Below are 22,314 nucleotides of genomic sequence, written 5' to 3' on the forward strand. Positions count from 1 at the left end.
AGCTGTGATGTTGTCCAAGTGGTCTTTTCTGCTGACTTCTATGAGTGGATGAACTCATGTGTTATTAAGGTCATTCCTGTGAGCATGCAAACCAAGAGAAAACTAGGTTTAAACCGTCTACTACTTCGACTACTTTTGAAGATGCATTTTTTTAGGTTTTGAAAGCCTTCATCCAAAGTCAAGGTTTTAGGAAACTTTAATTTTTAAAAAGAATATGAAAAAACTTTTACTTTATCTTGTGATCCCGCAGCAAAAATGTGCATTTTGTATCTTTTTCTTGTTTTCTAGTGCAAATGTATATAAATTAATAAATTAAGACATGATATAAGAAATAATCTATCAAAATGAAGCGAATTTGTGATGATAACAAACACATACCTGTTAAATGGTAGATATATTTTTTTCTCAGAAAACAATTTCATATCTTAATTTTAAAAATAAATGTGTTTTAAAGATGTTTATGTATTTATAATGGAAAACAAAGATAAAACTCTGCGTATAACGTTCTTTTTTTTGAAGTGCATGCAATATTATTGCGATAACTTTTCATTTAATTCAATGGGAAAACAAAAATACTGCATATTTATATTTATTTAAAAAAATATTTTTTAAGTTCAAACTCACTTAATTTTAAAACAATGTCATATGTTAATTTTGCCTATGAAATAAACAGTTAAAAAATAAAAGATAAAGATAAAGATAAAGATAAAAATATAAAAATACTGTGTATATTATTTTTTTTGCAGCGCATGTAAGACGAATGCCAAGCTCTGGTTTAACTTTACTTTAAAAACCCTGATCAATGTGTAGACACAAACCTGGCAGATCAGACAAATCTGATCTGTATAAAAGTATGATTTTGCTTTGTGTTTGTCTGCTTTTACTTTTACTCATTATTTCACCCCTTCCTGGTATTTGTGATTATTTTCGTTCGTATCATTTGTGTTTGCAGACTCACTCGTCCTCTTTTCTCTGTGCTGGTCTGTGTTTATCTACCTGTGCCTGCTCCAGATATTATATAAAGCCATTATGATCATTGCAGATTATGTCCAGCTTTCGCGTCCTCTGTGATGCCACTAAAGGGGGTGGGGAGGGACAATACGCCTCGCTTCGGAAATGAAACCTGTGGAAACATGAAACTACTGGGCTTTGACAAAGAGTACGTGCCCACTTGCAGAAAACTGAAGCCTTGGATATCTGGATGGGACTCACAGTATGAGCGTGAAGTGAGAGGGACAGAAATAGATTACAAGAGGACAATGGGACAGTGACAGAAACACAACGACAACCTTAAAAAGACAGATGGCATCTGTAAAGGTACATACCGTACCGGTCTTAAATGATGTGTGACTTTGAACAAGAGCTTAATGTGGCATTAGATCAATATATATATATATATATTAGATCAATATATATATATATATATATATATATATATAAAAATTATAAATTATAAATTGCTATTATTTCTTGCTATACGCTGTAAAAAAGCAAGTACTTGTTTTCCAGTTTACAGGACAATTTGAGTCAGGAATATTAAAGGTCATTGCACACTGAGCTGAAATTTTCGCATGTAGTTTATTCGAATTTAGTCGCAGTTCATTTTTGACAGCCCTAGTCAATTTTGAAGAATGAAAACCTCAATGATATTTTCTTGTAAAACATAGTCCATAATCGTTTTTACAGCGTTATTAAAATTTGCTGAACAAGACATCTATAGTTGTAGCTGTAGTGAACAAACTAATTCAAACTTACCAAACAAAAGGACATTATTTAAGCACCTGGATGCACTTTTAGTGTCGAATTTTTTAAGTTTCCTCAAGATGATCTTTTTTGTATTAATAGAGCGGTTTGGTAACTGAGCTGCTGTCTGCCTGAACCGTGATCTTCTGCTCAAGTGAGAGGTTAGTGGCTATGTGCTACCTCTGCAGTCGAGCGGTGAGAATATTTAACACTGAGCTAATGCCTTTGAGACCTTCTGCTGCAGTAATTCAACCGTCAAAGATGGCCGAGGGTTACTGAGAAACCCAAATTTCCCAACCCCAAAAAAGCTAATCGAACTGCTAAATCGATCCTTAAATCAGGGGCATGGTGTCATCACCCATCTGTAAAGAGGCATGAGGTGGGCACGCTGATTTTCTTTCAGCGACTCCAGCCCAAATTCCACAACGTCCTTCAAAAAAAGACCCGCATGACCCGAGAGCCCGTCGTCAGGATGAATATGAACCACTCTCGGCCAACGCTCGCCAACATCTCAAGCTCCGATACGACTGCCAGGTCTGCATCTGCGGCTTTTAAAGGGATATTCTTATTGTGGATTCGGGTGTTTTAAGATTTAGCTAAATGCATTGTGTTCGGTCACTTTACACGCCGGTCAGATGGTCTCGTTCTGTTGAAGTGGGCAGCTCTTGGCCAGAAAAAGCCGTAAAATGAAGCACATGTGCACCGCTGAGAATAATTGATGGAAATCAGCACCGAGCTGAAACACTGTTTTTTTCATCTCACTGTTTTCATCAGGGTATCAGTGTCACAAATAACAAGATAATAAGTTCCTTTTATACGACGAACGTGTGCAAACCGAGAGTCTTTAGCAAGCAGTTACAGCTCTGTCAAGAAACGCTTTATACTGTACATTCATCTGAAATTTTAGCTGCTTTTCAGTGTATCTTCTGATTTATTCCAAAATGCATTTAGTGCAATGACTAGAATGCTTTAATGAAAAAAGAAATAAAACATGAAACAGTTACATTTATTATAGGGTAAACTCTTTAACACTGTTCTTCTAAAAAGTTTTCATTAAAATGTGTTCACACGGAATGATTTCTGAAGGATCTAATAACACTAAAAATTCAGCTTTGCATGAGAAATAATTTAAATTATAAAATATAATAAATGTAAAATCTTAGTAGGGATGCAGCTATCAAAATCTCACGATATAATTATATTGTGATATGAAGTCAACAACACAATATTTATTTCCTGAAGTCCAAAAAAAGTCATTAAATTGACTTGTACCTGAACTTTAAAAGGGACTCAATCCTCTTTTTATGTGTGATATATGGTCTCAGACAAATTTACATTCATACTAGTGTTTAACGAAGCCAAACAAATTAGAATATAATAATAATAATGATAATAACAATTTTATATTATTGTTATTCCTAAGACAGGCCATATATTATAAAATAATTTCATAGATATTATTATTTTAGCTTTACACTGCAGTACGTTACAATACTTCTTTCCTAATTTCTACACTTTGAATTTAGACTGCATGTGTTTATCATTACTTCCTTAACAGTTACTTTAAACTGTAACTATTTCATATTATTATTATTATCATCATTGGTGTGCATGAGAGACTCACCAAAAGAAAAAAAACACCTCACTGATCCCAAGCCTTTAAACGACTGTGCATGTAAAAAAACGTTCTGAAAGAAAATTGGACTGCACCACTAAAAAGAAGACAGAAACTACCGAAGATGGGAAAGTTGCAAGTAAATGCGTAAGTCATTTCCTCTCAGGGCAATGACTGATAGGACACTGTTTCTGAAACAGGTCTGAGCTGCTTCCTGTTTCGGGCGATGACTCTCTAGGAGCATCTGGAGGTTTAATGTCTGAATTCATACGTGTCTGTTGAAAACACACACACACACTCCCCCTTTCATGCATTAGGCATCTCCTTATATTTCTTTTGCTTTTTTCTCTTTATCTTATCTCTCGGTGTCAAACAGAACTAAGTGATGAGACTCCACCACAACTAGTCTCTTATCATCCAAATGTTCAGCAAGATTACGGAAATAACTGACACTCACATCCAAGTCCAGCCTTCGTGGGATCGAAACACAGACACTCGCGCACGCGCTGTACGATAGCCTTCAGCTAACCAACCTAACTAGCCTAGCAGGCCTTTCTGGTTCTAGCTTAAACACGCTCACTATATACGAGGTTGAAAACAGGATATTTACTTTGCTTTCTTAATTATATTCATAATTTGGATATTTTAGTTGTTCCGGTGCTTGTGACCAGGCGCAATAATGTGACAAGACACATTAAAAAAATGGTATTATTCACCATTTAACGCAAGTGGCTCGATGTAGATGGTCCAGAAAGTCTCAGAGTAATCCACATGACCCCAGTCGACAAATCTTTAGTGAAAGAATCAATCATTTTAAGAATAAAACTCAAATCATATCCTTTTAAATGACATATTCTTACATTGTACGGACAAGAGCAACTTTAACATTCTGCGAAACATCTCTTTTAGTGTTTTACTGCGAACAGAAGTTATTTTTTAGGCGAACTATCCCTTGAAGAACATAAAAATTCAAACAAATACAGATCGACAAACGAACAGCAACGCTGCGGAAAAAAGAGCTTATTCCTGAAGTAATTAAATCTCAATTACCAATGCAGCTGCAAAGGTGAGTCACATTAGGCTGATTAATGCTGACGGCTATAAAAGAGGTCTGACAATTAACATTTTGTTGTGTGACTTTCCAAAACGACAGCCAGCGCTTAGAAATAGACCCAACAAATGATGTCCACGCTGCAGAAGTATCACTCACAGAAAATGCTTAATAATTTAGCAAAGAGGAAAACATGGCTTAAAGTGGACACACCGACAATCCGGCAACCGGGATTGACAGACTTTCAATAGGATGCCCAGAAATCAGCAGAGAATTGAATCAGCGCCAATCAACCAAACCTGCGTGTCAAAGCTGGAATTTATGACAGGACTGCCGTTCAGAAACAATGCGTATCCAATGACAACACATAGAGACGCAGAAAACCAGTACAAGGGCTGAGAAACCTTGACACTTGAGCAATGGAAAAGAGTAATATGGGCTGATGAGTCATCTTTTCCCTTTTGCTAAATTTAGGATTTTAGATAGAATTAGAAAAAGACGTCTGCTACCAACTGGCAAATGTATTGGTTGAGCATCATTCTGCATATTGGTACACGGAAAAACATTAGGTATAAAGGCAATTTCCTGTCAGAATCTATTAGGAAGTTTCACAATTCATAAAGAAATGTAACAGGCACTTTAGTAATCTTGGTCTCATGGTCATTGTGAAAGTGTACTGTTGATTAAAAACAGTCATTAAGCACTCTGAAGAAGCCCTATGTAATACAAACGAGGCCTAACAATGATGCTAGCACTATTCACTTCGTGTGTGTTCACATTTCAGCATCAAGGCAAATGCCTTTCAGACCTCGACAACCAAACAATCGACCGCTGGATGTATCTGAGAAGTCCTGGAGAACATAAAGACGATGAAGACGCAGATCTAGCTCCTCCAGGTTTTCCTCCTACACGCGTTTCAAAAAGAGCTCGAGGTATTTGTAGGTAAGAGCGAACTCCTATGTAGCTGCGCTCACCAAAAGCAAATGACATTATTTTCTGTGGTATTTAACTTATAAATCGAAACCAGAACTTTAATATCCGCTACATTTTTCTGCTAATTTGTCCACTATGTTACTTTGCGATCGTGCAAAATGATAATCAGATGGACTCAGGATGCCATCTTTAATTCCTCGTGGATAATGTGTTTTTCAGTGAACCAGATGCTTTGTCTTCATTCAAAAAAGTCCCACTCGCCCCGTGCCCCATCCGCCACCCCCTCACAAACATGAGCAACTCAACAATGTGCAGCATTCATATTCTTTATTCTTCTGCCAGAGCGCGTGAGACGGAGGCATTCCCACTGTCCCACCCTCATGTTCCATACATTTCAGCCCAACGACCTCGGCCAGCACGATTAAACCACAAACACGCTAAAACCAAAGAGATGAAACAAAGCATCGTTTACGTTTGAGGATTATTAAGTATATCAAATAATAATGAAACAACTTTTTATGTAACAGACAACGCCCAATCAAAATAAATTGCTTTGATTGGGTGTTGACTAAAAAATGTATATATTAAAACTTTATTTGCATGGTATGAGCTAATAAATAAGTAAGCTGCTGCTTTTCCATGTTATGGCCAATAAATGCCCATTAAATGGCATCAAAAATACAATCAAAAATAAAAATTCATATAACTGCCAAAAAACAAATCTATATCATTTTGTAAAAATAAATAATTAAATAAATAAATATAAAACAAGGGCAAAGCAATGTCAAGTATCAGCTAAAAATATTAAATATTCAAGTTGATTATAACAGTGTCACGTCTCCGGACTTTGTTATTGTTTTTGTCTCGTGCCATGTGCTCCCTGTGCCCTGCCTTCCCTCCGTGTTAATTATATCATTGTCTTCAGCTGCGTCTTGTTAATTTACCCTGTGTACTTAAGTCCTGTGTTTTCAGTTCAGTTTGTCCGATCTCTTCTCTATTTTGCGTGTGATTTTGTCGTATCTGCCTGCCTGTCTGTATAGTGTTTATTTCATCCCTGAGTGGATTTATTTTCATTTATATCCGTTGTGTGCTCTCGTGATTATCACACATCGTGACAAACAGATATGGCAGATAATAGAAATCTATAACATTAACTATAACAAAAAAACAAAAAAAACTGTGTGTATGTTCTAATATATATATTTATATATATATAATGTATGTATTGGCCAATATCCAAAAATTTAAATTCAAAAACTGATCAAATATTTTTATATCATAAATAAGCATCAATTCAATTATGGAGAGCTTTCAAACCAAGGACAAACAGTGCAACTAGATGAAGCACTGCGTTTTAAACTACTTTGCAGCTTTTCTACAATGTAGCTGTAGCAACAGGAGTGTAACACCTCTCTGGAATCTCTTATCCTGCACACGGCACAAAGTAAAACAACTTCCATGATAGCAAAGTGCCGAGTCAGAGGAACCCGGCCTGCTGGACACTAGATAAGCCTGTGTGGTGAAAATGTTGACCAAAACTACTGAAAGAGGCCAGAGCGGGTTTTAGGAGGAAGAGAGGGGGTTTTACCTTGACACCGTCACGGTATATTTATTCAAGTTGAGTTTATTTCCTCGTGTTCCTCATGTTTCCACATCAACACAGATCAGAAAAAAAGAGAATGAAGATTAAATAACTTTTTTTTTTTTTTTTTTAAAAAAAAAAACTAATTTACACAGTATCACCCATCAGTCTCAAAATAAGGCGTGTCTGAAAGTGTCCAGTTGCCATGGCACCACACCCATCCCATAATCCCCTCTAACTGCTCAAATTCACATTAGCTTTCCCCACTGACCATATCTATATATACTGAGAAGGTCTAACAACTTTTGGATGAAATGATTCAACACTGAGGCGTGAACAAAACGTATATCATCTGGTTTCAGCAGCTGAAACATTCCTCATATCCACAGTGGATTCTGGGAGGACGTATCATTGGCCTTGTTAGCATGCGGTCGATGTTGTGCTGGGGACAGTAATTATTCATTACAGAAGCACAGGAGAGAGTATCACATTCACCTCAGACCGAAAGCACACTGCAGACTACACCTCCCAGCATCCCCTGCTCTGGAAAACGCTTGTACTGCATAGACAGATGCATCTATTTTGACCGAAAAATGTATGTTTTGGGTTGTTTTGGTTTTTTTTACTTCACCGCAATGGTACAAAACTTTGTAAAGGTTTGAAAAACGGTCGTGCAAAAATAGTCACGCTCGTTTGGTTCACAGTAAAAAATGGCTGGATTGGAAATGAATGGGAAGGAAATTTCATCTAGTGCAAATGTTTGGTATGGCCAAGCAAAATCTTACTAAAAGCTGATTTTTTAAAAGCTGACACCATCTATTAAGTACGAACTCAAAGGCAGCAAGTTGCAAACAGAAAGACTGAGAAAAGGCAAGAAACTAGCAATTGTTCCCCGGAGTATACAAGCAGGCATTTTTGAGCGCTGTGGTCAGTGCATTGTGGAAAACATTTCGCACATAATTCATTTAAACTGCTAACATGATTTGTAATTAATAAAAGGTCTGAAGTGAGAAATGTAATTGAGTTTTGCCAGCTCACACACTCCGTCACACAGCAGCTGATGTCTGTTGTGTTGGAGAGCGAGGAGAAGGATTTGGAAGAGGACAGCCCTGAGGGAGGGTGTTGGCTGGAGGAAACAAGAGATTCTATTGTGTATGTGCGAGCCTGTTTGTTTGGGCCTCGTGGATCGTGTGTGCTAATTGCTTTCAGAGAGAAGACACCAACTCGTAGGTTCAGGAGATGGATGCAAAGAGCGGAGACTGAAAGAGAAAGAAAGATTTCATTCCGAACATGAGCTCTCTCGAGCTTTACTTTTGCCTTTCTTTCACGCTTACGTTATTTCAGTTTCTTTGTTTTAAAGCATTTTAAGAATACCTTTTGTATTTTGCGGTGTTATTTTAAGTTTTTAGGACTTACAAATACGCATAAATACTAATATAAATAAACGATCGATGATAGAAATGTTATTATTTATATACTTTTAAAAAGTAAAGGTTTCGAATTTGCCTTCAGTTTTATATTTTCAGTTTTGTTTAAATTGTATTTCAAGTTTTAGTTTTTTGTCATTAACAGAAAATCTAGTAAACGGAATTCAGCATAAACTTATTTCAGTATTTTCAGTAATTTATCACGTTTAATAACATCAAAAATAAAGGTTTATATATGCGTGTGTACTGTGCTCATTTACTATGTATATATAAATACATACGGTATATATTTTGAAAATATTTACATATATACACATTTCTATATTTATATTACTAGATTTAATATTACGTATAAATACATTTAATATTTAAGCCTAAACAACATATTTTTCTTAACTATATACTGTGTGTTATTATTTTTATATATATATATATATATATATATATATATATATATATATATATATATATATATATATATATATATATATATATATATATATATATATATATATATATATATTATATATATATATATATATATATAAAGCACAAATATTTACATGTAATTTTATTTCAGCCAACTTTAATAGCTCAATGTAAATCCCGGTGAACACTTTGTGGTTCCGGCCATGATTTTGCACATTTTGGGATCGTCGAACGGGTCATGTTCACAGATGGCCAATTAATGGTCTTTGCGCTGAATCTCAGCCTCTGACAAAGTTCTTTTAGTGTCAGAAAATCTGGGTCACAGTCCTACAGTGTGACAGCTCCTGCTGCTCGCGAGAAAGGGCTCTCGAACCGGACAAGAGGTGTCACGTCGCTCACAGGGCGCCAATCACACGGGCTGTCATTAAATGATATAACATCCGTCCCAAATTGTCCTTAAAAAACATAAAGACGCATGCATTTTTCGGTAGTATGTTTCGATTTCTACACTGCCTTGAACTCGAGAAATGCAGAGTGTGTGACCGGCAGAATATGAGCTACTGTAAAAAAAAAAAACGTGTCCCGTTGATGATAATGTGAAACTGATCAGATTTGGATCTATCTCACCAGTCTCCAGCAAAAGTGACCTTCCTATGGCCAAGATGTCCGGCAATGAAATACTAGACAGGAAGAGAAAGGAAGTTCCCCAAAGTAAACCAACACGAAACAGATGGTTACTGTTTAGGCTGAAGGGGATTTTTATTATTATTTTAAACATGAAATTGCTCTCGATCTGTGCTTCTCAACCTTTTTTGATTCAAAAGCCCCCACCCCGCTGTCCAATACGACATTCAAAGCCCGCCAGACGTGTGTTGATGCTGGTGCTTCTCTAACATCATTATCTCAGAATAAAACAGGCTAAGAATAAAACCGGTCCTGGACAACCAATATTTAGACACCCATGACTCACACACAGAGTCTGACCTACTCTCTCACCGGTTTCCTCAAAAAGATTAACTGTGAAAAAACATATTAAAGAGAGCCTGTCCACCCAAAGTCTAATTATATGCTCGCACGTACATCGTTCGTATCGCTGGAAGAACAGAAGAGTGAGACTTTGTGACTAACTCAACCATCATACGAGGAAAATCTATTTCTTTATACGGTAATGATCAATACAGAAAATTAAAGCACTGTGCATTAATTAATAATATAGTAGTTAATAATACACAGAATAGCATTGTGTTAATGTTACTATATATTGAATAAAATGTCACTTTTATATAATATATACCTGTAGATGTACAGTGTATGCGATTAATGTGATACCATTTTTATTTATACAGTGTGAGATAAAACACATAATCATAAACTTTATGGTAAAGAGTTAAGAGATATAAAAATGTAGTGTAGTTTTTCCTCACAGCTATATGTTTTTGTATTTAATGTGGTCCATTCAGAGAGCATTAAAAAATACACACATGAAAATGTCATTTAATGTATCTCATTATATTTTCTAGTACATTCCGATACTTGTGTTTCGTGAAATGTAAGCCATTGCCAATTTTCTTAAGGACTTTGACTCGGATATACTGACAGAAAATGTATTTTTAGGTCAACTATCCCTATAAAAAAAGGCCGACGCATTCAAGATCACACACGCCCCCTCGAAACATTGTTGAGCTGGCACGAACGCGCACGCACGCAAACACACACATACGTATAAACAAAACAAAGCAGCAAACAAGGCGTGAAGCGATCGTGGGAAACATACACGCTAACATAAGACTTGAAACGACATTTCTGAGTCATCAGCCCCGAATCCAAACACCCCTTTCCGCATCAGTGTACTACAATTAATCTGTACGAGAGCGAGCGAGCATGTGCTCTCGCGCAGCTTAAAAATAGATTTACGACTATATGAATCGCCCTATAAATAGGACCTATATACGGCGCGGTATTAACGACGCCCTGTCGTAATTCTTGTGGTCAGTTTGAACTCCCGCGAGCCTTCGGTGGGTCTCTGATCACGAGATTATTGAGAGCACACCAGCAGAACCAGCAGGGACGGTGCGCTGGTTTAATGAGTCACAGAGGAAAGGGGAAATGCCTGGATGCAGTGTCCACACCGCAGGATAAATTGGCCTGTATAACACTGCAGCTTTCTGAGAAATCCACACACAGATCCACTTCAGCCTATTAGAGATAAGAGCACGTGTCATCAGCGCTCGCTCTTCCTAAAAAAACATGACTGACAACAAAGGTCACGTTGGAAGGATTTATGAAGGAACAAGGTGGTAGCTTCAAATGCGCACGACAATTTATCGTCGAGGATTCTAGCACTTCCTTGCAGTCATTTGGGGAGAAAAATATGATTATGACAAAAATCACAATTGTCGACTACTCCCTTGAAAGTGCAACTGAGATTATTAATTACGGTTATCACAATTTACACTGAATGGTTGTTTATGCCATTGTTTGAAGCAACCGCATGCCGCATTTTTACATGAACATCTTGCTTTTCTATAGTATTAAGCCACAAGTATCAGTTATACTGATTGTTGTATTGTCCACAAAGAATCTTACTTTGCAAATACAAATTGTAATGATGGAAAATGGAAAAAAATGGAAAAACTGAAGAAAATAATGTATGATGAACCTCTTGATGCTGAATATATTTTGTAAATATAATTTCACTAAATAGTATTGAAACTGTGAAGGAAGGAAATGTTTGACTAAAAAAAAAAAAAAAAAACCTAAGCATGAACCTGCAGCCCTAAACATCATTATTAGTGGGGCATGAGTAGGTCATATGATTATGAAAAAAAACATTCTTAAGAATACATTGAAATACATCAAAAAATTGCTATGAACTCTTTGTTTCATCAGAATCAGGAGAGAAATGTGCACACTTTAAGCACTGTTAACAATGAAAAAACTGATCTAAACTAATACATTGGTGGGTTTTTATGTGAGAAGACAACAGGGGATGGACTTATTCACTGGAGGAAGCATTAGTATGGATTATGGACTCATTTTTTTCCTAGAACGGTTTAAAGTCAAAACATTGTAATGATGGATTTTTTTCATTACAAGCATTTTATCAGCCGTTTGGGCTCTCATTCCGACGGCACCCATTCACTGCAGAGGACCCATTGATGAGCAAGTGATGTGATGCTAAATTTCTCCAAAACTGTTCTGACGGAGGAACAAACCAATCTACATCTCTGTTAACATTTCCAGCCAGGTTTGGGGTAACCTATTCATTTAAATTGAAAAGAGCAGCCTGGACATTCAATAAAACATCTTCCACAGAAGGTCAGCGAAACAACATGAAAGTGTATACAAACTTTAAAAATCGAGATACTACTCATCTAATCTACCCATCTTGTGTTTTCATGTTTGTCCTCCATGAAAATGAAGAACTGTTTTGGTACTCGTGGAGTCTAAACATTACGTGGTCTTGATGATCTTGGCGGCGTAAAAAATGGCTACCAACGGCGCCTTTGACGAGGCCAAAGCATATCAAAACCTTGAAGGAGTACACCGAATGCAAGTCAAGTTGTAAAGTTTAGCACAGAAAACAATTTTGACTCTTTTACCTCAGAAAAACAAACAAAAGAGCTTGTTTACAGAAATGACTCACTCCATTATTATTGCCCCATAGGCTATTGTAAGTTCATAGCTGACAGCACATATTTTGTTTGTTTTTATAAACATAGGGCTAAGTTTCAATTATTTCCTGTGTTAATCAATCGAGCTTAACCAAAACTATTCTTTCACGTTTCACGCTCCTCTCCTAACAACCGCCTTTTGATTAATATCCAAGACCAACTTGCCCAGAAAATACCTAGTTTACAATCTAAATGAAAAGAGAGTCATTTTAGCATGTATTGACTTAAACAAATGTTAACGGCAAAGACGAACTGCAAATATTGAAGACTTAATGCAAATAATCCAGCCGTACAGCATAGTGTTCGACTAAGGCAAGGTTTCCTCACAGAGCTCCGCTAACCCGTTAATTAAAAGATGGAAATGTGTCGTAAGCCAGCATTTCTTCCTGCGTTAATGGGGCCGAGCGTTCTGCTTTGTCTTCCTGATTGTTTATAATGAAATGACCTCCTGTCCCCATTCTCTCCGACTACTTAGTACAGTAGAAGTAAATAAATAGTTTCTCAACGCGCTTTGGTCATACAGTGACCCTCCCTTCATACACACTGACCTCCTCCTGTCCCCAAAAACTCTTCACACACATACAAACACACACACACACACACACCCTGGAGAAAAGTACAAAGCGTCCCTTGTGTAGGAGCACAGAGGCCTGGTGACAGCGCTTAACATGATGCTGATTTTTTTCATGGGAGGAGCGCAAGGAGAGAAAAGGATCTCCTCTGCCGGGGCGGCTCATTCAACCACGCTGCCTGACCTTCATCCTACCCCCGAGGTCCTTGGCTTGACTCACAACAACACACTGCGGCCACAGATAGCACAGCCAAAGCCTGGCGCAGCGCTTTCAAACACGCTAGCGTTACAGACGATACATGCTAATATTAACAAATACATCACACCAGAGCACCAAAGGACCGAACTGTTGATTGTTTGCTAATTTACACAGTTTTCCTTATTTCCAACAACACGTCTCCTCCATCTAAAATCCCGCTCTCCAAAGACATCTCAGCCAGCCAGATGTCAGTGCAAAATGAGTCACAAGGGAAAAAAAAAAACATTTTTCATTAAAACGTAATTTTAATAAATAGCGAAATGCTAATATTTTCAGTAGTGATGCACTGACATTTTGGCAACCGGATATTTTCTGTGTTTAAGCCCTGGTTTCTTTGACAGTGGCCTTCAGCTCTTCATTTTCCTCTTGACAATACCCTACGTATAGATTCTCTACAGTGTTTATTTAGGTCTGGTGAGTTCAAGCACACCAACACCATGGTCATTTAACCAACTTTTGGTGCTTCTAGCAGTGAGGGTGCCAAATCCTGCTGGAAAATGAAATCAGCATCTTCAAAAAGCTGGTCGGCAGAAGAAAGCATGAAGCGCTCTAAAATGTTTTGGTGAATCGTATGCTAATTTTCATTTTTGAGTGAACTATTTCTTTAAATGTAGAGAGAAAGATACTCAGCTCAAGCAGCCCATGAACATCTCTTTCTATACTACTAGTTACTTATAGATATTGACAAAGCCCACAATTTGCTAATTCTACGTTCTTCTCAAATGACTTTTACAGCCATTAGCTTCATGTGATGTTGACCGGTCACACTGACTATCTTGCCCTATCTTAACTTTGAAAGAATCTATTCACTAAATGAATGTCAGCAACAGGTTAACAATTAACAGATAAAATAACATACAGCGCTAACAAGAAATCATTATTAGCAGACAAAAAGAAAAGGTTATTTAATTTTTTTTATGTTGTTGACCGCATTAAATTTGCATTTAAATATGCAGAACCAAATGGCTACTGTGAATAGTAGACACTTGGATACAGTGCCGGCAACTCCGAAGGAAGAGAAATGTCCGTGCTAGGGGTGCCTCGCAATCGCGCTAATGCAGCAAGGACACTAACAGTAACTCAAACAAACTCAAACAAATGTCAGCGCTGTGGGTGGAAGTGTACATATGATCAGGTGACCGATTTACCGCGGAGGAATTCAATTCTGAGCGTTTGCATAATTGACGCTCTACAGTGTCTTTACACTTCCAGGACAAGGGCAGCAAATACAGATATGAGAAGAGAAACAATTATATTCAGGTAGAACCCTAAATGACTAATAAAAGTTATCTTTGTTGAAATGATGAAAGAAAGTGCTGTGACATTATTACCTACATTTGCTTCTGCTTAACAACAATTTTTCTCTAGGGATAACTCATCATTCATCATTTGGGAGGGGAATTATCCCTACGTATTTCATTTTTAGATACATTAAAAAAAAGGCAACTATTTAGTCTTGAGGTCAAGTATGACTGTCCATGATAAATGTTTTATATTTTATTTTATTTTTTTATAAACCATCATGAAGAAATATTATAATACATTTTACATTTTTTAAAACCTGAGACTTTCCATGGAAAAATATCTTATTATCTAATAGTTTAAGGACATACTGACCTTGACGCACAGTCATGAGCGTCTGCAAGCGTTCTTTTTTTATGATATCATTTCCTGTTTGGTTTTTTGATTACAAAATTCAGAATGTTGCCTGCATCAAGTGACTTTGATTTGAATTTGAATTAATGATAAAAGACAACAAACTACTTTAATAAGATTTTATTTTCAAGATTTCCTTTTTTTATTATATTAGCATACGTTTCATTTCAGTTGAGTAACTTCATGGCCCTGCTGACCCCGCCCCTCTCTTCTGTGGAGTGATGAGCAGACTGTAGACATCGACCATGAAACCGACAAGCTAGTACATTATTAGGAAAGGCGATTTGCAAAGATTCACACAAAAAAAAATGTTTTTGCTTGCTTCTTCTGTATATGAAGCTGGATACTGAATGAGTCGTGCAAACATATCAGCCAATCGGGATCGGTGTGTTCCCTTTGCAAATCGGTGCATTAATCCTCTGCATCTTCAGCGGCTCAGATTTTGGGAGTAAATGTCAACTGCTATATTCATCATTACATCCAAACAAAATGCCTCAACTGCCTAATCTGAGATGTCTTGTCTTTTCCTATACAATGACAGACTGATGACGGCTCACTCAGGGCGGAGCTAAGGTAAGACAGCCTTGTCAATCAAATATCGTGGGAGGGGCCTGTGCATAACTATGTCAGTCTAATAGGAATCTCAGATTTCAGGAAGGAGATTTTAAGATAAAAAAGGGTGGATTTATATCAATATAGGATGGATGTGTACACACACACACCAACACGCCTTATATTACTGGAAGCCCTAAACAATTTACTTTTCTTGGCTTTTGCAAAAAATGTGTTCGCGAAAGCAACAGAGTACAACAGAAATCAGCAGATCTCGCTTCTTTTTAAACATGAGCCATTCTCAATTCCCAACTCTAGTCATCACACTCCCAGGAATAGAAGTAGCTTAGCTGGGATAAACTAAAATGACCCACCTGCTTCCAGAGGAACTCATCGTCCTGATTGATCTTCCACGTGGTGAGGAGGTGTATGGAGGACAGCACTCCTCCGCTGAGCACTGCGGCCCTCATCCGCACGGGCAGCAGCGTGTAGATGATGTAGATGAAGAAGACGGACCACCAGATCCCCTCGGAGGCACTGCGAGGGGCCACCATCAGCACCCCGAACACCTGCACTACGATTAGCACTCCAATCACAAGGTAGCTGACCATCCACATGTAGTCCTGGTGGAACCCGTTTCGGTTGCACACCACCATTAGCGCCAAGAACAGGGCCATGGCCACGGAGAGCACAGAGGCGTAGACCACATGGGGCGGTCCGTGGATGCAGTGGAAGGTGAGCATGACACCACAAACGATCACCAAGACGCCCATCAGCATCGTGAGCGAGCTCTGGTTGAGCCTAAAGAAGTAGCGCTGGTAGAGACGCTCCAATTTGCGCGACTGGAACTTCTTGGATTGGAACACGCGCACCACCCGCTGCCAGCAGTCCGCCGCCGTCACCGCCCCCGCGCCGCTGGCCGTGTCTTCGCTGGAGCCGTCGCAACCCGAGCCGTCCCCTTTCCTGCCCTTCACTTCGCCGTCCTCAAAACCCAGGTCCACAGATTTAAGCCCCACGCCCTCCCCCCCGCTCCCCGCTTTCCCGTAGTGGTCTTCCTGCCACCCGCAGCGCACGCCGAAGTTGCCCCCGCCCGTACCTCCTCCTCCTCCGGACCGGGTGGCCTGAGCGTGGGGCGGCTGGGGCGGAGGCTCCATGGCTTCCACGTCCCGCAGGCAGCTCATGTAGCGTGGGTTGCAGAGAGAGGAGCCAACCTTGCGCTTGGACTTCTTGCCATTGCGCTCGCCCCACGCGGTCTTACGGTCATCCACTCTGGCCACTAGGAAGCCGTTGATCCAGGACATTCTGTAGGAAAACCAAAGCAAAGATTCGTGCACGTTTATGATGGTGAATGGCACATGCAAAAAAAAAAACCCTGAAATAATCATTTACAAGAAAAGTTCACATTAAAGGTCCTTGCACGTCGAAAAATAAATTTGACCTCAGGTTGTTTCAATCACGTTTACACGTTGTCTCCAGAACTTTCATTCGTCATACAAAAATTCAGATCAGGTAAAACTTTCGACGTTTTCGTATCTACAGCATGCATTTTGGTGAAAAGGATGATGAACTGAAAAACGAATGCGGACATTTTTGACTCCGTTTGTAATGACCTTAAGGCCCCATTCACACTGGTGCATTTTCATTTTAAAATGCATAAATTTTGCTACAGTGAGTTACCCTCGAAAGCAGAGACTTTTGAAAATGACACCATTTTAATTCGAAAAATAAAGGGGCATTAGAATGAAATTCTCATCTACACTGGTGTTTCTGCTACATTTTTAGAAACAATCTCTACCTACACTACACAATCGGCAAACGCGTGTCACGTGTACAATGATAGATATGTATAGGTAGATTCACTATTATTTAGATGCCAGACACATCTGAGTGCTTGGAGCGCCCTGTACATATCTACGGGTACAACAACGAGCATGATGTTATTGTTCACATGGTTGTCAAGGATACGCAGAGCAAATGTGCGCAGCCACGCCATCGTTTTTTGAAAAGTCTCTGTTTTCGAGGGTTGATAACGCCAACAATGTAAATATTAGGCGCAAGGCGTAGGAAAAATTATGTGTTTTAAAACAAAAATAAACTAGTATAAACGGGGCCTCAGTGTAAACGAACAAACACCTGCATGAACTGTCATGTGACGTGGGTTTTTGGTTGTGTAGTGCAGATGGAGATCGCTTCCGAAGAGCAGCGAAAACACTAGTGTGGACGAGGATCGTTTTCTTTTTGAAACGCAGTTATGTGAAAACGGGGATGATTGTCACTCACATTTATCTTTAGTCTGCAACATTTTGTGGATGAAATCTAGTCATTTTAATAGGAATCTAGAATGCACATGAGGAAGAAAAAGTTCGCCATGAAGATTTAACTTCATGCATCTCTATGCTATTAATAACAGACATGTTTTTGTACACAGAATTTCATTGTAATCACACCTTTCTTTTTTAAAAGCAATGATCCAATACATAAATATCTTTTTAAGAGTCCACATGGCAGCAGACAAAAGCATTTTATATTACTAAGCAGTTTTGTTTTTATTTCTTATAAGTATAAAATTATTAAACTACCTAAAAGTTTTTTCAATTTCAATATTGCAATGAAGGCTTTTATTCTTCATTGATTTTAGGATGTTTTTACTTTATGCCACCCAAAGATATTAAAATAAATTTGAACTGAGATATTAGAAATAAGAGGTATAGTGAGTAAATCCATTTACTCCAGTGAGCAGCAAATCAGAATATTAGAATGATTTCTGAAGGATGTGACAATGAAGACTGGAGCGGTGATGATGAAAATTCAGCAGCACATAAATAAATTACATTTTAAAACACTTATTTCAATGGTTAAATATTTCTGTGTTTTTTGAACAAATAAATACAGCCTTCATAAGCGTAAGAATCACGCAGACATTAAAAATGATATTACCTCAACTGTATTTGTAAATGAACAGATGACATTGTTGGCTCGTGGCAGAATGTATGCATGAAATAATGCCCATTTTCTGGATCTCTTTACCTGTGTGGGTTCTGGTGTGCGCCCCAGCCCTGATCTTGCCGTCCGAGACACTCATTTAGAGCGGTGGATGAGCGAAAGCAAAAATGTAGATTTCTGATACGTGACTGAAGGCTATCAGGGAGTCCAGTTTGGTTTAGTTACTGAAGACTGGCCTGGAGCTGAAGATTTGATACCTTGTTCAGCTGTATCTTCATAACGTCTGGATCTGGTGACGATAAACCATCAACAGAAACAATGTAAGACAAACAAAAGCCATTAACACAATCGATCGATCTGGACAATTTCACCGTTGAATGATTTCAAACTAGAGTTACTGCATTCACGTCGTCTAAAATTCCCTTCCTCTGACAGGTGCACTATTTAACAGGCTGAAATTACACAGCACATGAACTGAGCAATAAAAACGTCTACAACAAATATGGAAAGCACCTGGTCATTTTCCCTAAACTGTCACTGCATTCCTGATCGACTAGAGGCGGCTCCTAAATCAATAGCACGCATTGCTTCCTTACTAATAATGATTAATAACAATACGCCTAAGAAAAAAAGTTAAGAAGCTTCAGAAACAGTAACGTTAGATGTTAGTTTTAAATTGAATCCTTGCCATTTTAAGATATCCTGAGCTCTCTATGTTATTCTAGCTTGGTTCACAAAGCTGTAAGGGCAAGATTTCAAAAGAGAGTCAAGACTTCAACGTGCTCAAATATTTTCAGGACCTTCACATCCGTTTCAAATTTCACGTCTATTTCACCATTATCATTTCTAATACTTCTAAATCACCATATGCTCTACATTGTCATAGCACAGGTTCCCTTTCTTTTAATCCCAATTCATTGTGTATTTTATGCCCTCTAAGTACGTTACATGCTCTCTCGATATTGTACATCTTAAGAATCGAGCAAATAAAGCTTTACTGCCTGCAACACGGAATATGAAAACTAAGTATCACTGCATAAGCAGATATTATTGCACGGCTCTCTGGAACACTTGATTTGCATTGGGCAAATATTTCCAAGTAATGACAGTTGTCCAGGGCAACGCTGTAAAACTGACTGTTTAACATTTATTTATGACTTTGCATTAATCCACACTGACTAATTGTTCAAAGACTTTGGACTCATTTTTTTTTAGTACTGCATATTCAATTCAGAGGTCAAAAGACATATTGCAGAACATGCCACTTTCTATCAATGATAACCGTTTAATCCGAAAGCAACCGTGTTGGTATATCCTGCCTAATCAGACAATGACGGATTAGTACAAGTAAGAAGTGATCATCTTAAATAGATCCAATTACTCCTATAGCAGGCCTAAACCAGCAGAACGAACATATGAATTAACGATTTTCACATAGAAATGAACAAATAGAGCATACACTCTTAATTCGGGTCTTTATTTTACATTTTATTCTTGTGTCCTAGTTCAGTTAATTTCAGCTATGATTCAGCTCATAAAAACTAAGCTAAATTAAATTTACATTTACATTGAACGATGATCAAAATTAATGCACATCTGCACCTTTTAACAATAATAATAACTCTCAATAAAACTATTTTAATATGCTTGTTGATCGAACTGTCAACCAAGTCACAAACCTACTTGAAATAGCATTTATGCCTTTTAAAGTATTTATCTCTTTACAATACATTTACGCAGTCAATACAATTTTTAATCTTGGATTTTTTTTTTTAAGTTAAAAGTCATGCTATCGTCGGTTTTTCTTTTAATGCTGGAACAAATCTGAGCACAAAATGTATTTGCCTATACGGTTTGTAGTTTTCATTTGACTTCCTGTAAAAACCAGAATCATCCATTAAATGAACTTACATTTCTCCACAATGGCTCTAGACACGACAGAGATAAGACACAGTGCGATAGAAACACTAAGAGTGTAGCAGTAGCTTATTTTTTTTTTTTTTTTTTTTTTAATTCAGCAAGTTCACTCGAGAACCGCTTTGGAACGATTCAGTCCGATTTATGAACGATTCACTTGGTTCTGAGAGCCGATTCGTCGTCAAGCTCCAACTCAAAACAATGATTCGTTCCCGAACAAACGTCGCTCGTTTTGACGACACGACGCTCTAATGACACAGTACAGTACATATGAGCGCTCAACCCATCTACTCCGAGTCACGTTCAGAATCTGAGCCGTATCAAGATGAGAACTGCACATAATAGTCTATGTGCTTGTATCGCGCGTCGCGCTGTATTCCCTCAGGGACATTTGCACGACATTTCAGCAGCCGCGCGCTGATGTTACATAATGCAAATATAGAGATCGCAGTGTCGCATCAGTCTCAACGCTATTTGTTATTAATCTAAATCCCCGTTTCCTCTTATGGGAGACAGCCGCATCAGTCAAACCGGGTTTCCATTTAAAAAGAAAGACATAAAAACGCCTCTTTGCGCCAGAAAGCATCGACGCGTGCACATATAAACATCAACGACTGTTCGCCATCGCCATAACATATGCATGCTGCATAATTTCAGCGCTTCATCGATGGCTCATGTTGCCAGAAGAACTATGCAGCATTTCTCCCATAGGCCGTTTGGAGATGTTTCGTTCGTTACATAACACCGAGTGTGTGTTCAGCGTTCAGTGTGTGTGTGTGTGTGTGTGTGCGTGCGTGTGTACCATATTCGCAGCAGTGACCGTGTCGAGGCTGTTACAGTAACAGTGTGCGGATACTTGTGCAACACAGCATGTCACACCCGACCGCCAAGTGTGGGCTACACACAGCCCCCGTCCTTCACCCCCAAAACGCCCGGTTCTGGCGCGCCACGGGCCGTGCACGCATCCGCTCGGTCCGTGTCCGCGGTGGACGCGTTATAGGGACCATAAAGCGCGAAACATTCCAACGCATCAGTCACCGTCGCCTCGTTTCACGGAGGCGAAACGCGCACAACTCCGCCGCCGAGCCTTACGCCTCGAGACTCACGCGTGACATCCATTTAGACGCCGGCAACTGCGGTTCCGCGCGTTTTTTCCGCCCGTTTTGCGGGAGCGCTCGACCTTTAGGGCAACATCAGCAGCGCGAGCTAAGACGGGCATCGCATTTAATCTCGAGCGTATCGGAGAGAGGGGTGTTGCGTTTGGCCGCTGCTTATTCGCCATGTCAAAACTCGGGGCTAATGCTGCATTGAAGCCGTCCTCGCGCGCGCATCCGGCTCTCCCGAGTGTCCTCTGCACAAGGCAAACGCTTGTATAACGCTTGTCCATCAGAAATCGTACTAGAAAGCAGCCCTGCATAAAACATGACTGATCACCCTAGAAAAAGGTCTGACTCACCGCGGACATCTCTCCGGTCCGGGCGCCACGGCGCTGGCGTCTATCCTCGGCTCGCTCCGCGTCCTTGTTATCGGCGGGGCGATGCGTTTTTTGCATGCAGCGAGGACGAGGGGACAGAGGGCCACAGACGGTGAAGCTCTGCCTCGCTTGTGCTCCCGTCGTTTCCCAGCCTCTCCCCCTTCACACAGACTCGGTGCCAGTCTCAGTCTCCACGCGTCTCAACACTCCCCCTAAAGGCCTGCGAACAAGCAGCTCCTCACAGCCAGCTGCTTTCACCTGTCCTCCTCCTCCTCCTCCTCCTCCTCCTCGACGCTCGAACAGGTGACATCTATCTATCTATCTATCTATCTATCTATCTATCTATCTATCTATCTATCTATCTATCTATCACACTTATCCCACCGTGAGGCTATAATGCATAGCAAAATGTCAAAACCAGTGGCAATTATTTGAAAGCCGCGTACCAAAGGTTAAGGCCTTCCAGCTAAACATTTAAAAAAAAAAAT

At 39.1% G+C, this 22,314-nt stretch overlaps 1 protein-coding gene across 2 annotated transcripts in view; it reads right to left on the reverse strand.

Annotated features, from left to right (window-relative positions):
- The window catches only part of adcy6a (adenylate cyclase 6a), a 41,048-nt gene extending 19,003 nt beyond the window's left edge, over positions 1-22,045 (reverse strand). Inside the window, exons 1-3 of one of the 2 annotated variants that reach the window (XM_043224151.1) lie at positions 21,809-22,045; positions 18,520-18,724; positions 15,867-16,794 (exon numbers count right to left, since the gene is read on the reverse strand). In XM_043224151.1, the coding sequence (XP_043080086.1) occupies positions 15,867-16,793 (927 nt within the window). In that variant the 5' untranslated portion in view covers position 16,794; positions 18,520-18,724; positions 21,809-22,045. The remainder of the gene's footprint in view (positions 1-15,866; positions 16,795-18,519; positions 18,725-21,808) is intronic. The other variant, XM_043224152.1, reaches the window with a different exon arrangement.
- Positions 22,046-22,314: the final 269 nt, after the last annotated feature.

The sequence above is a fragment of the Puntigrus tetrazona genome, chromosome 23 (genome assembly GCF_018831695.1).
Source record: "Puntigrus tetrazona isolate hp1 chromosome 23, ASM1883169v1, whole genome shotgun sequence".
In the NCBI taxonomy this organism is placed as follows: Eukaryota; Metazoa; Chordata; class Actinopteri; order Cypriniformes; family Cyprinidae; genus Puntigrus; species Puntigrus tetrazona.